Genomic DNA, 14,168 nt, shown 5'->3' on the forward strand with positions numbered 1-14,168 from the left:
AATTAACAATAAATAATAGACATGCTGAGTTCATGCAATATTAATGAAATTGTACTGAAAACATTATTCACATGAATCAAACATTTTATTGAACAAAACATATTAGCATTTTTATCTACTTTTAGCTATCTGAAAGACATTGTTGGAGTTACATATTGATGTAAATGTGCATACAACATTGTTGGTGTAATGAAGAGGTTCATCTATCAGCTGTTTGTTTTGACAGATTCGCTGCTGCTGTGCTCTCATGCTGTTCTTGTTTACTTAAAATGATTATGTAGATGTTTTTCTTCAGTGCTAATCTTATGCACTGACATTGTGAAAAGATTAAAATGTAATTCTTGAATTTTTTTTGTCCCTATCTGTGGAAAAATAACTTTTAAATATTAATCTGCAGTCTGGTGTAATCAGTGCAAGTAAAAAAAATAAAAAATAAATAAAAGCTTTGAAATTATGAACAGAACAATATCAGTGAACACAATCGATTCAATACGGAGATGAAACTAAATTATTCCAGTCTCAGTTAGCACATGATAAAAGGACAAGGTCAGGCACAGTCATGCAAACCCCAGCTGGACTTACTGTATTCATGCTCTCGCTCTCTTTATCTCTCTCCACTCTCTCTCTCTCTCTCTCAGGCTTCACTACACACAACATACAAGCCCTCAAATCCACCAGGAGGGACACAAATGTCAAACAATCTCTTCGCAACTCCTCCATCTGTGACATAAACATCTCGTCCTAATTAAACATCAGAATAGAAAGCAAGTCCCCAGACCCTGATATCGTTGCCATGGCAATTACCACAATGACGCTGCATAAGCTTCATCATCACAGAGCTCTCAGTACCTTGGTAGCAGTAGGAGTCAAACAGAGCTGTGGTGTCAGGAAAGCCGGTGCGGTTGGGGTTGTTGTAGACGGTCCGCACCCCAGGCTCGTCCCCGCCGCAGTTCTTCCGTGGGACGTTGATGGGATAGCGGACGCTGCCATCGGCCAGCCAGCCAGGATCGCACTGGTCTAGACCTGCCTGCCAGGCCATGTAGAGCTGCCCGACATTGGCCAGCTGGGCCCCCAGGGAGTGGCAGTGGGTGGAGGCGGTGGCAAGGCTCAGCTTCTCTGGCACTGTGGAGTGGAAGACCTCACCTGGAAGGCAGAGGAAGAGGAGGGACGAGGGGTTGAGTGTGTTACAGAGCAGAAGAATTTCAGACTGAGATTATTTGTGGTTGGTTGGTTTACAATTGTAGGATTTTGAGAAAGAGCTGGTTTTATGGCTTGTTTGGTTGTACAAAGTGATGTCGGTACATTTGAGTGAGTCTCTGTTTCTTGTTTTGTGTGTGTGTGTGTGTGTGTGTGTGTGTGTGTGTGTGTGTGTGTGTGTGTGTGTGTGTGTGTGTGTGTGTGTGTGTGTGTGTGTGTGTGTGTGTGTGTGTCAGTATTCTCTTGAGACACTTTGAAGTGCCTTTAAAGGCGAGAACTTCTCGCCATTTCCTTTATCAACTTTGTAAAAGAAGTGAGGTGGAGACTTGAAGTAGCGGGATGATTGAAAAAGTTCCGTTGTTATGCATAAAAAGGCACTTTATTTTTGCCTACAATAAAATAATAATAAAAATAAAAAAAACAGAATTCAAAGTACAGACTATAAAAAGGCAAATCTTTCTATTCTTAATTGCAAAAAGGGACCTCAGAGAAAGACAAGCACATCGAAAGCGGCTGAAAGAGAAGAAAGAAAAGGCGTTGATAAAATAGTGATGCAAAAATAGGGCTTCGGCAAGTGAGATAGAGAACAGTCAAGAAGATCACTGTGTCTGCACAGCACAAATAAAATTATATGATCAGATGATCCAACAGCCGTTCAGGGTGTGATGAAAAATATATGAACCGAACGGGTGGACAGTGAGAACGTGGAGCGGAGAACAGAAGAACAAGTTTGATATGAGGATCCAGGAGATTTATGCCCACAGTAAGCAGGGGTGTTTCTGTTTTATTGAACAGAAAGGAAGATGGTGAAGGGTCAAGATGCAAACAAAATCAAAGGGGCAAGAAGCAGAATGGGATTATGTGAGGAGGGATGTTTCAGGAGAGAACTTTTAGGCAAGAAAATGCCTAAAATATTTCATTGGACGGTTGGTGAATTTAAGGAAAAAGGGTAAAAAGAAAATCCACTGAAGGTCACTTTTATGCATTTCTTGGAGACTAATATTTATAATCTGACTAAATTAATACAGCTATGATACAGTAAACCAAAGTCAGATGAAATATGAGATGGAGACATTTAAATGAGACAAATGTCTACTACAGTGCACCATTGATTATTAAACAGTTTATGTTTTAAGTCTATTCATTTAACTATTTTTTGTTGTTGTTGTTGTTGTTGTTTTTAACAAAATAAGAGCTATAAATCAGCACATAATTTTAGTTTGACGATAGATAATTATCTAATGATTGTTTCAATCAGGTTGTTAATTTCACTGAATAATATCGTAAGCTGCGGGGTATGAAGTCTCGAGGTGGTCATGTAATCTTGTCTGCTCAGCATCTCAGTCACAAACAGGGTGTTCATATTGTCTATGAATAGATGTGGAAACTCTTACTACCATTATGCTGAACGACAGTTGCTTTTGTACCACCTCATAATAAGTGACCCAGATACACTTACCCCCGGCGCGGGTCAGACTGCGGTGTTTAAAAGCCGGCTGTTATTATGATTGTTCAGTGGAATATGCAGGTCACAAACATCTAATTTCAGCTGGGCAACTTGCACACAATTGATTATAATGTGAATGTAGACTAAATGCAGTGTGTCTATAAGCACCGAGCGCGAGGAAACACCGAGCTCAGCACAGCAGGTAGTACGCTGTAGCACTAATCACTTCTCCAATACAGGAGTGCAGACTCAGAGTCCACAGTTGGATGCTGGGGTGGGGCTGGAGCTTCTGAAAGTGATAGCACTGGATATGCAGTATGTTGCAGTGACTACAGTACATCTGTATGAGTGATCACTGAATTTGAGATTGCTGAGTGAGCTTGCACAATGAAATAAAATGAAATGAAAATAAAAGTCTGCACAACTGCACTTGCTGATCTATGAAGAAGACATTGAAATATAAGAGCAGCACTGTTGGTGAAATTACATGATGTGCCACTTCAGCATTGAAAGTAATGCTGTGTTAGATTACTTTAGAAAGCTAGATAGGCAGACATGCTCACATTTGCAGCTTATGTTAGAACACACTACAAACATTTGTCCGTGGTTATGTACACAACATTCTGCTAACAATCTCACAAAACAATTTGCCACATTTCATAGATGTAAGAATTAATGCAAGTGTCCAGAATCTCAATTTTGCTCACTTACTGAGCTACATAAGGAGTAGTGAATGAATGAAGATGAGGTGATTTTGTCCACCTGTTGTAGACCTCTGCCTGTGACACTGTAAATGAAAAAGTAAAAGTTTTAGGATAACACTACTGACCCAAATTGCTTAGGAGGCATAAACATGACAGCAGGACTCACACTGCCTCTCCCTTTCCCTTCTGTGAACTCTGCTCCTCTTCCTCTCTCTTGCTGTGCTTACACAGTATTAAATCCTGGCCACTACGTTCTCTCGCAGCACACCCACAGCTTAGTGGACCCATGCATGACTAAACTCAAATTTACGGCCGAAGCTCCCGACTCCTACCTTGAAGCTGCTTAGCAAAGCAGTAGACATCAAACAGCTCATCGGGGGACCTATTGCCGTAGTTACGGACTCCGGGTGAGTCCTCCCGATCGCCATAGCAACCGGGGCGAGGCGACTGGATGGGGTAGCTGCAGAGGAAACCAAGAGGGACAAAGACAAAGAGAGTGAGAGAAAAAGAGAGAGTGAGATTAATATAGCTTGGCAGTGAAAAAAGCAGCCAGACTTTGCTCCCCTGGGATGAGTTCACATGCATACAGAATATGATGAAAATCTGGCTACACTTTTATCATCGCCTTCCCTGAATACAATAACTTTAAACATATCTTCCTCTCAGAGATTACCAAAATGTCTTTCCCGGTGAATAACAAAAAATAAACGCACGGATATCTCCCCCCAATTCAGTAACCTTCACTACTTAGCAAAACAACCTCAGGACAATAATTGGAAAGCACTTCAATAGATACAGCGTCTTGTTTCTTTTAATTATTCTGCCCTCGGTGTGAGTTTCACTGCATACTTACCCAAACATTTTACTTTAAATCCTTTTCAAAATGTGCTTAATGCTCTGGCAATGTAAGAACGCCAGTAACGGTCAAGCTTTTAGAGCGACAGAGAGAAAGAGGTAAAAGTGGCAAGTCAAGGGGAGGTTAAAAGTATCAGGAATTCCTTCAGTGGCTTGGCATGCCTGTGGGGCTGTGAAAACAGCGATCTATATTTAGGCTCCAACTGAGCAATTATTCCACAAGAACATTGATTCCAGCAGCACCGGGGCACAAAGCAAAGAGGCTGATTAAAAGATTACACTGGGCATACAGGGACTTATGAAGTACTTGGAAAAGACACACACACAATCAAATATAAATGTACAAGGCACACATGCCTGCACATACACCTGGGTTTGCTCTTCATATAGAGCAGCCTATTTTCATCAGGGTATAATGAGAGAACTGAGGCTTGTAGTGTCTCTGGCCTTAGCCGTTTTCTTTCTGCTCGGTGGCTGATGAAACGACAGCTGATGTCTGAATTTTTTTTCCCCGAGTATTAATTGGATACTTTCCTCCTGGCTGGTGCGCAGTCAGAGCCTCCTGGATCTGGACCAATTAGATAGCTCCCGAGTGAAAACAACAGGAGCGCGGGATGGAAGGAGAGAAAGAAATAGGGAAGGAAGCCGTGCTGCAGGAAGGTTGTAGAAAAGAACTGCCAGGAAGACAACAGTCAATCTGCTTGCCGACTGGAGCAACAGCGATTTGAAATTAAAATGTAGGTATGGAGAACGCTGTCAAAAGGCGAGCTCTGACTGGTAATGTTAAAGAGGGACTTAATGGAAGGTGGCAAGTTTAGGCACATGCAGCAGCCTGACAGACAGCTCAGAGGGGGCAGATGTAGTTAACTGCCTTTCCAGTGTGCAAACAAGCAATTAGGTCCAATTATGTTACGCAGTTTTATGTTTATCAAAGCTCCAAAAAGATTAAATTAACTTTCTCACTGACGTATTTCTTACTTTTAAATAAATCAAGAACTTTTCTGGATTTAGAAAGATTTCTAGAAGCAGAGACCATTTATTACATTACAATGTTTAATCATGAGGTAAATTATGAATAATATTAGGCTGAAACAACTGTCTGAGAGAGATCTTAAAGTCACAACCTGATTTAGCAAGCCTTGCTACTTTCAATCCAAAACACCTAACTATTATTTATTCTTTAAGATTCACATTTAGCTGCAATGTACGTGGTCCAATCACAAAGTTTCAAGGCTATTTCTTTTATGCACCACAATAATGATCATGAAGCCGGCGGAAGAAATAACTTTCATGAGTAAGTATTCAATGCTAGAGAATTTCTTTAAAATGTATTTGGTTGTGCACTGTAAATTCATCCCTACGATCAGACTGTCAACACTGTAATGTTCTGAGGCCTCAGAACAGAAAACCTTCGGTGGAAACAAACTGAACTTTGACACACTGGGACTTCGGTTCTCCAACCTGACAACATGTCCGCTCAAAGGGCCCGATTTACTAAGATCTCAAATAAAGAGTACTAAAATAGCGCGTTTTTTTCAAGAATTTGCACATTTACTTTGCACCCATTTTGCAGGTGATTTATTAAACGTATTTGCATCACTGTTATCAGGTGCAAATTGCTGTATTTAAATGAGGGGTTTGAGTGTGTTAAAGTGATTCCAGCAATGGAAAACAGAGCGACTGCAAATGGAAAAGGAAATCAGATCCCATTGAAATTAAGAAATACAAATACAACAAGAACAAAATACTAAATAGGAGATTATCAGCAAGGAAGTCAATGCTGTGGGAGTAACTAAAAAAAGCGGGAAAAAAACCCAGCTCAATAATAAAACGTCGTCAATAAAACAGGAGGGACGGTGGATCAGATGCTCCTCACAAACACCGATCAGCAGATCCAGCTCTTTCTGTGATGAGCAGATGAATTGGTCTCATTCAATAACTCGCGAGTGTTCAGGAACCTTATGAAAGTACCTGTGAATTCTGCGGGACGTTGCATTCAGTAACTGCGACAGCAAACCTGAATAACGAGACTGGGTGGGATATCCGAGCAGCGATACGCTGTAACGACCCAGAGGCAGGAAAATGCTGAGTCGTTTTTTAAGAAGTTTTTTAATTGCTGGTATTTTGTGGCTCCTCCTTGTTGTTGACTGTAAATTATCATTCAGTTCATTCAACAACTCAGAAATGTCATCGCTGGACATACGATATGTCTAAATCATTTTTTGCCTTTGACATTTTAGAAATGTTTAATTGAGTGTAAAACCACATTCTCTACATATTTTTTGCTCTCTCCGCGTCTCCTTCTCACCACAATAATAAGAGCAGCCGTCTCTCCAGATTTGCGCACCTGATTAATACGTGCCTTTCAGTCGTACTAAAATACATACGCAATCACTTCTCCTATCTCTACTTTTAGGTTTAGTAAATATCATTGCGGGTGCTAAATTGATGTATTTGCATTTCCCCTCCGAGTATTTTGCACCTACAGGTAGAAACGCCCAATATTACATATGCATGCAGGCAAACACGCAAAATGGACAATGAGTGTTAAATTGCACATTTGAAAGCTGCAATCCTCACTGCACGTCGTTAGTAGATTACCTTGGACATTTTTTGGCGGGTGATGTGAAGTTTGCACGTGCTTTTACACACGCAAACCTTTCGTAAATCAGGCCCATAGTGCGCTAAAATCACATAAATTTCTAATCTGCAACAGCACAATCGTTGCTCCTCCCCAATTGCCAGATCTGGCTCCCTGCGACTTCTTTCTGTTCCCTTAGATGAAGTTGAAGCTGAAGGGTTGACATTTAGACATTGCGGACGAGATTCGGTACGAATGGCAGATGGTGTTTGGCGCGCTTACAGAACAGGACTTCCAGGGAGAGTTCCAAGCATGGCAAGATTGCTGGGAGGAGTGTGTCGCTGTACAAAGAGTCTACTTTGGAGAAGATAGCGACCAGATTTAAATCAGGTACAGTTTTTGGTTGTTGTAGACGAGTCTCAGAACCTTTTGATGGTGCTTCATATTGTATGTAACATTCAGGCTCTATAGATGAAGTAATGTTGTGCTTCTGGACTTCAGATGTTGGTTATCGTTAAATAAAAGCTGAATATACAATAGTAAAGACACACCTTCAAAAAAGTCAGTGCATAACACGCACAATGCATGGCTATCTGTTGCCATGCCAACTATAACTGGGGTGGGAGTTCATCTGTTTTTTTTCTTCACTATATTTTGTTTTTCTTGATCCATACTACTTAGTTGAAATATCACCCCGATCATGAGGACTGCAGTAACACAGAAGTTCTGTAGTATCACAGCGTTTTGCTGTATCACATTAGTAACAGTAAAGTGTGTCCTCTTGAGAGTTATTCCAACAGCAACATACCCAAACTTTGGCTTTTTTTATACCACCTATTACTTGTACTTAGTGCTGAAAGCCTCACCGTACAGTCTGGTCGGACAGCCAGCCAGCGTCACAGTTGTCATAGCCATCAGCAAAAGTAGCCTGCAGTTGACCTGGCGTCGCGATGGCCGCCGAGTTTTCCACGCACACCCTCTTGGCATCAGCGAAGGACAGAGCGTAGCGGTCATGAGGGGCCCGGTAGTGGAACACCACACCTGGAGCAGAGAGACAGTAAATGTGATAACAAGTAGGGAGGATGCTGCGGGAACTAATCACATGAATTTATGACCTGCAACCTTTAAATCACAGAAGCATTGATGAACTGCAACCTTGAGCCATTAAAACATGAGCATGTACATGTTCACAGGCACATAAACACAAAGCCCTCTAGACATCCTCATCATGTTCTGACATTGTTCCATCTGTGCAGGACGAACTGCAGCATTCAGGTTCGGCAACCTGTGTACGTGAATCTCATTTGCATCAGATAGTCAGGTGGCTTATCGTTAGAGAAAAGAGATGTTGCCCTTGGATACAGAGTATGACAAACAGTGGTGATGTTTACTTTACTGCTTCACACACAATGTCACCCTGCTGCCTGCCTCTGCGCTCATCACAGTATAACAAAGAAGGCAGACAAAGAAACAGGGAGACTGCATTCAAGTAGATGTATGTATTGAACTACTGTGACAAAAAACGAGGGTGAGAGGTGGACAGGAATATAAAAAAAAGTGGGGTTAAAAGATTGGAAGCAGGAAAAAATTAACTGGGACCAGATGAGGCACAATTCCCTGAGCTGTGAAACGAGCATATATTTGACTTAAATGGGAATAGAGCCGCTTCAGAAGGGTCCATCCAACGTTCCCTCACCTCCCACCTCTGCCTGCCATTCAGTGCTGCGCCCCTGAGAGGCATCCAGCGACATGAGAGCTCGTGGGCGTCTAGCTACTAATACGACTCTTTTATCTTCGCTGGCTTTGTCTGGGAGAGTGACAGAGATTCCTGCGAGAAGGAAGCCAGCGTGGCAATTTGAACGTTCGCACTACAGGCTTGGGGCGCAGAAAGCAAAAACAGAGCCGTGTGTGTTTGAGTGTGGTGCGCATACACACACAGACAGACTTCCCTCACTCCCAGCAGTCCACTCAGCTATTCTGTCATCGTATTCATATTCTCCTCCTCGTAGAAACGTGGAGCAGAAATCCTCTCTGTTGTGTTCCTAACTTCTCCACTTCTGTCCTTTTTCCTTTGAGACTGTGGGATTCTGTCCAAATAGAGATGCTAGCTTGCTGGCTAATACGTACACGAGAGAGACAAATGGGTTTCCCTTCAGTATGGGAAACCCAGACCCATTCCACACGAGGGTAGGATGCCTAATACCTCATCTCTATTTTTACCCTCTGCATCTTCGCAGCATACCCGCACGATCTCTAGGGAGGAGAGCTGCAAAGCACCATATGTGACTGCCCTCATTGGAGTACTGCTGAGGAGTCAGTGTCCCTTGGCTCTTGGCATTATTACTTAGTGCACTACACTGTACTGTGTTCAAATGTATACAGTCGAATTACATTAATTAGTTTCAACACACAGAGGTACACCATGGTAACATTGGGGAAATGAGTTTCAACTACAGTCGAGAAATCCATCTTTGAAACAACGGTCCAAATTTAGTAAAATCCTAAAACTCACTGATTACTATTTGTGTAGATTCTTTGTTTGGTCTGTACAATGATCACAGTGTACAAATAGGCAAATCATTGTTTTAAAAGTGTTGGGAGGCAGAGTTTGTTTCCTTGTGAGTTTACAGAGGTTTCTTCCTCATCCCAGTCTTCATGCTAAACTCAGACAGTAAACTTTCTTCTGGCTGTAGATGTGTTTCCCAAATTGTAGAACAATCTCTGTAAAAGCAGGAATTTAAAATTGTGCACAAAGTGTTGATGTCACACATTAATGTGCGACATGAAAGTTCAGATTCAGACGAACTCAGAAAACAACATATACCAAGACAGTTGTGGTGTAGTGGTTGCCTTTAGGTTCGAGAAGCTGGCTTATTATGAGGTTATATGCCCAGATTGACAGGATAAATGTCTTTTGAGAAAGCAAAGATGGTTGCATTTTGGACCAGATTGCTCTTCATTGCTCTCCCCATCATCATCATCATCATCATCATCATCATCATCATCATCATCATCATCATCAAATACGTCCGGAGTAGAATCTTTTGGAGTCACTGTCCCCCATCTCTCCAGCAAACTTGCAGAGTTTATGTTAAGGAGCACTGAAGCTGTTCTGCTGGTTTGTAGTAATCCAGCTGTAAGCAAGCAGCTGTACAGATCCATGCTGAAAGTCTGCTAGATTCAAGAGGTGGTATAAACAATTACAAACGCTTTGCACCATGCTTAGTGCCGATATACTACCTACTAGTTAATGGTGAGCCTCCATATCTCACCGAAGACAATGGCTGACAAATGCAATCAATGCCACTGTGTTCTAATTGGTGAGACACAGCCAATTGAGCGGTCAATAAGTGCCGAGAGAAAGGAAAAAGATGGACAAAACCAAGAGCGAGGAAGACAGAGGCAGCGAGGGAGAAATTAAGAAGGAGATGGCAGGAGAGGAAGGATGTCTCATCGAGGCTTAGAAACACACAAATGACTCCATGAAAAGAGCAGCGTGGATTAATATGATATTGATACAGCTGAGCAGCATCAATACCTGCTAATTAACACGTTGAGCACAGAATTAGTGCAAGGACGGCTGCAGTCTGCCATGTAGCGTGACTGCCAATTAAGACTAAGCCCTGGAGATGGCTACCCCTCACCGGCTACGTAATTGGTTTCTCTCTGAAGGACTGGTTTTCATGGCATGTTAATCGATTGGCCAAGACACAGGGTCTCCCAAGCATAGTGACAGGGGTCTCGTTTAATAAATGTAAAGTCCTCGTAAGGAGAAAGATGAGGTGGTCCGTATAGGGATGCATTCTACATAGGGATGGATCCCGCGCCACGACCAACTTTTTTTTACACTTTGTGTTGGCTTTTTGTTCAGTTCTCATACACATTGGTCATTTCTTAAGACATTGTGTAAATGATTGAAAATTCAAAGAGTGACCTGCTTCATCATCCACAGCTGGCTGAAAAGCTCTGAGACAGCTTTTTACGTCTTGGAATTAACTACAGCTTATGCGCTCACTTATTACAATCTGTAAAATGCATCTACACAAAGTCCGTAATTCTGCTTTGCTAGATGGACTGTATCATTTATAATGATCACAAAAGGTGGATCTTAATAGACATCTACAGCTGCATTCACAGTCTAAACTGCTCACCCATCTCTACACGGATCAGCAAACAGGTCTTTGTCTGTCTGCCCTGATACCAGCCACACTGTCGCCCTCTCACTTTCACACACTGGACCAGCTTTCTCTCTCGGTAGTCCTGATAAACTGCTGCACTCTCCCCAGTGGTGATTTCAAGTGAACCTATGACACTACAATACCCCCAAACTAAACTGTATGGTGATTCACGTCAGTCAAATAATGCTGCATTCAGGGGAGGTCAGGAAAGCTACTTTGAGTGTTTGTTGGATGGACTAAGGCATTGTCCATCAGTCACGAGTGCTCCTCTTGCTTGAGTAAACTAGATAGCTTCCTTGAAGTTGAAGTACTGAAATCAGACATAGGACATTGTGTCTGCATACTTTGACTATATTCACATTTGAGCCACATGCAGGTGTGGAGCAGAGGCTATCTTGGAGATGAGGTAAAATAATAAAGGCTACTGGGCTTTTACAGCTGCTTTTAGTTATGTTAAGGCTAGCATGGGTTTGTGGCAAGCGATGGCATGGTGTACAGTGGCTGTTGCATTGTGTTATTCCCTGTAGTCATTATGATAATAGGTTACTATTAAAAATAGTGAGTGACCTGGAAATGGATGATAGCTTTGCAGCCAAAATACTCTGACACAGTAATTTCTACAGTGCGGTACCCCCAGGTAGTCTAGTAATTCCACAAATACTGGTGTCCTGGATACAGATAATGCAGCAAATGGTTTGCCCATTTAGCCATGGAGAGCCATACAAAAGCTCTCAAAGCAACACTATTTGAAAATTGTGTGCACTGCTGGGCTTTAACATATTGCTTTCATTAGGCTTTCAGTGCTTGAACAGCACCTGAATGGCCCAGGTCAATGATGTTTAATGTGTGCGAGTAACCTCACCTTTCCCCCATCATCATACATTCTACACGGACAGTACACAAGCCTGGCTGTAATGACTGCATTAGCCTGACATGGAAAACAGGGTCATTATTATTCATAGTGACCGACCCTCATAGCAATGGGGGAGCTGTTCACAACCAAAGAGCAGGGATTCACTCAGACAGTAATTTGTGTCGGTAAAAATACACAACACATACTAGTGTTAATCAGTGTGTACTATCCACTGATATTAATATGAAATATGCTGAGACATAATAATACATTTTATGAAGGTATTTCCTGATTGCTCTCTTCTTTTTTTTAAATCTCTATTCTAACAATACTTACAGTAACTGGTGTAACTGTCCTGTGTTAATATTTCAAAACACATTACAGCTTACAGTAATACTATTAAAACCAAACACAGTAATGGCCAGGCTCAAACTTTGGTATACTTAAAATTCAATTTAAATAATTTGATTACATTTTCATTAACTCAGAACAAATTTCAGTCATTGTTGCTTTCAACAGGGTCACCAAATTCTGTTCAATACAATCAACATGGATCGTACTGTTAGATAACAGGCTTATCTATTTGCCACAGTGTATTTAACGGTAAAGAGTTCATCTCAATGAGGCATGAAGTCCCACAACAAAAAATACACATCACAAATACGCTGTTTCACACTCACATTGGAGATGTTCATATTGACCAAGCTGCTGTGTATTGGATATTTAATAAACTCAGAGGAAATAATCCTATAAACAGCTGAAAAAAAAAAACAGCGGACCTATCAGCATTTGGCAAAACCCAGATTACATTATGTGGCTCAAGAACACCGTATTGATGGGCTTCATTGATCTAAACTGTTACACACTCTCAATTGTATTAAACGTTGTACTTTAATGTATTGTGAGAACTTCAATGTGTTATAGATGTGAAACTGTAGAAGAAAGTGAATGAGGTAAAATTGAACATACATAGAAGGTTTTTGGTGACTTTGGAAGGCCGTGTGTGTGCCCACCTCCATTAACTAAAACTTTTTGCGCCCTCTGTAATTGCTTCTCGAATAATTTTGGTGCCGAAATGTGGAAAAAAACCTCCAGATTTTCAGACTTCACCCTGACGATGCTTGTTTAACCTGTATAACCATATTTGCTGCCTAGCAAACAATTTCCAAGCCATGAAAATATTTGTATTCAATTTTTTCAAATAGTGCTAAAATTTGTCATTTGATTCCTTTACAATACATTATACACACACACATATATATATATATATATATATATATATGTGAGTTGTAACTTCTGGAGCTACTCAGTTATTTGATGTTAACCGCTACTGTTGGATGTGAAGCACAATTTTTTTTAATAATTTTGTAAATACTTTTGACTTGTATTGATGTTGGTTTCTTTCAATCAACTACTGTCACATTAAATTCAACATTTATCAAATTACTTCACAACTGTAAAGTAGCTTGTAGCAGCTAGCTGATTAGCTGATGATGGTGGCATGATTGTATAAAAATGCAAACAAACTTAAAATTTCCAGGTTCTATTCCCATTACAATAATTTAAATATTAAATATCTGACTTTAAATTTAAAATGGCTGCCTTAATGAGAAAAAAGTCTACATTTTATTCACCTGTGACTTCCAAGGGAACTGTGTCCTGTTCGTCGTTGATGCCAACCACGACCTCACAGCGGTACAGACCAGAGTCGCTAGAGCGTAGCCCGGTTAGAGCAAGACTGGCATTGTAGCGGTTCTTATTGTAACCAGGCAACATTACACGACCCTGGAAGGCCTTCTTCACCTGAGAAAAGAGGGGAGTCAAGGGAGAAATAATGGATGAAAATGGTCAAAAGAAACAGCTAAAGCCTAGAGAGTGACTCATATTTCTCAAACAACACGATATCAAACATTTAAGAATGGTCCCCCTCAGTGTTTACTGTACCTTGACAACATTGTCTTTAGCAACCAGGACTGACTGTTCCTTCTGCAGGCCGTCGGAGCCTCTCTGGCCCCAAACCTTGGTCCACTTGATCCTGGGGGGCTCGTGGGATGGACCGGTACTGGGGCGGAGGGTGAAGAGGCAAGGGAGGAGAACGGTCTTTGAAAGCTCCTCACTAATGGTCTGGTGGGTCACCTTCCGCATATTCACCACGGTGTCTGTATTGGTAGAGCCTGAGGAGAGGAGGGATCAATCAATGCTGGCTTGTAAATGAAGCCAGAGCATGTTTATTTTTTATTTTTTTGCATTGAAAAGGTTTTAGTTAATTGCTTCTTGTAGAGAAAACGTGGGCTTTCCTTTCAGATTCTTTTGTTCCATCAGAACCTGCTAGTGGAGTAAAAAGGGAAAAAAA

General features: G+C 41.3%; 1 protein-coding gene across 1 annotated transcript in view; it reads right to left on the reverse strand.

The window, feature by feature from the left end:
* ncanb (neurocan b) overlaps positions 1 to 14,168 on the reverse strand; it is a 144,332-nt gene that overhangs the window by 85,598 nt on the left and 44,566 nt on the right. Inside the window, exons 3-7 of the mRNA XM_069694842.1 lie at positions 13,760 to 13,989; positions 13,450 to 13,618; positions 7,651 to 7,825; positions 3,681 to 3,808; positions 850 to 1,143 (exon numbers count right to left, since the gene is read on the reverse strand). Of these exons, the coding sequence (XP_069550943.1) occupies positions 850 to 1,143; positions 3,681 to 3,808; positions 7,651 to 7,825; positions 13,450 to 13,618; positions 13,760 to 13,989 (996 nt within the window). The remainder of the gene's footprint in view (positions 1 to 849; positions 1,144 to 3,680; positions 3,809 to 7,650; positions 7,826 to 13,449; positions 13,619 to 13,759; positions 13,990 to 14,168) is intronic.

The sequence above is a fragment of the Brachyistius frenatus genome, unplaced genomic scaffold, assembly GCF_029030835.1.
Source record: "Brachyistius frenatus isolate BFR_SWC_R1_liver_20210118 unplaced genomic scaffold, ASM2903083v1 Contig_18, whole genome shotgun sequence".
NCBI lineage: Eukaryota > Metazoa > Chordata > Actinopteri > Embiotocidae > Brachyistius > Brachyistius frenatus.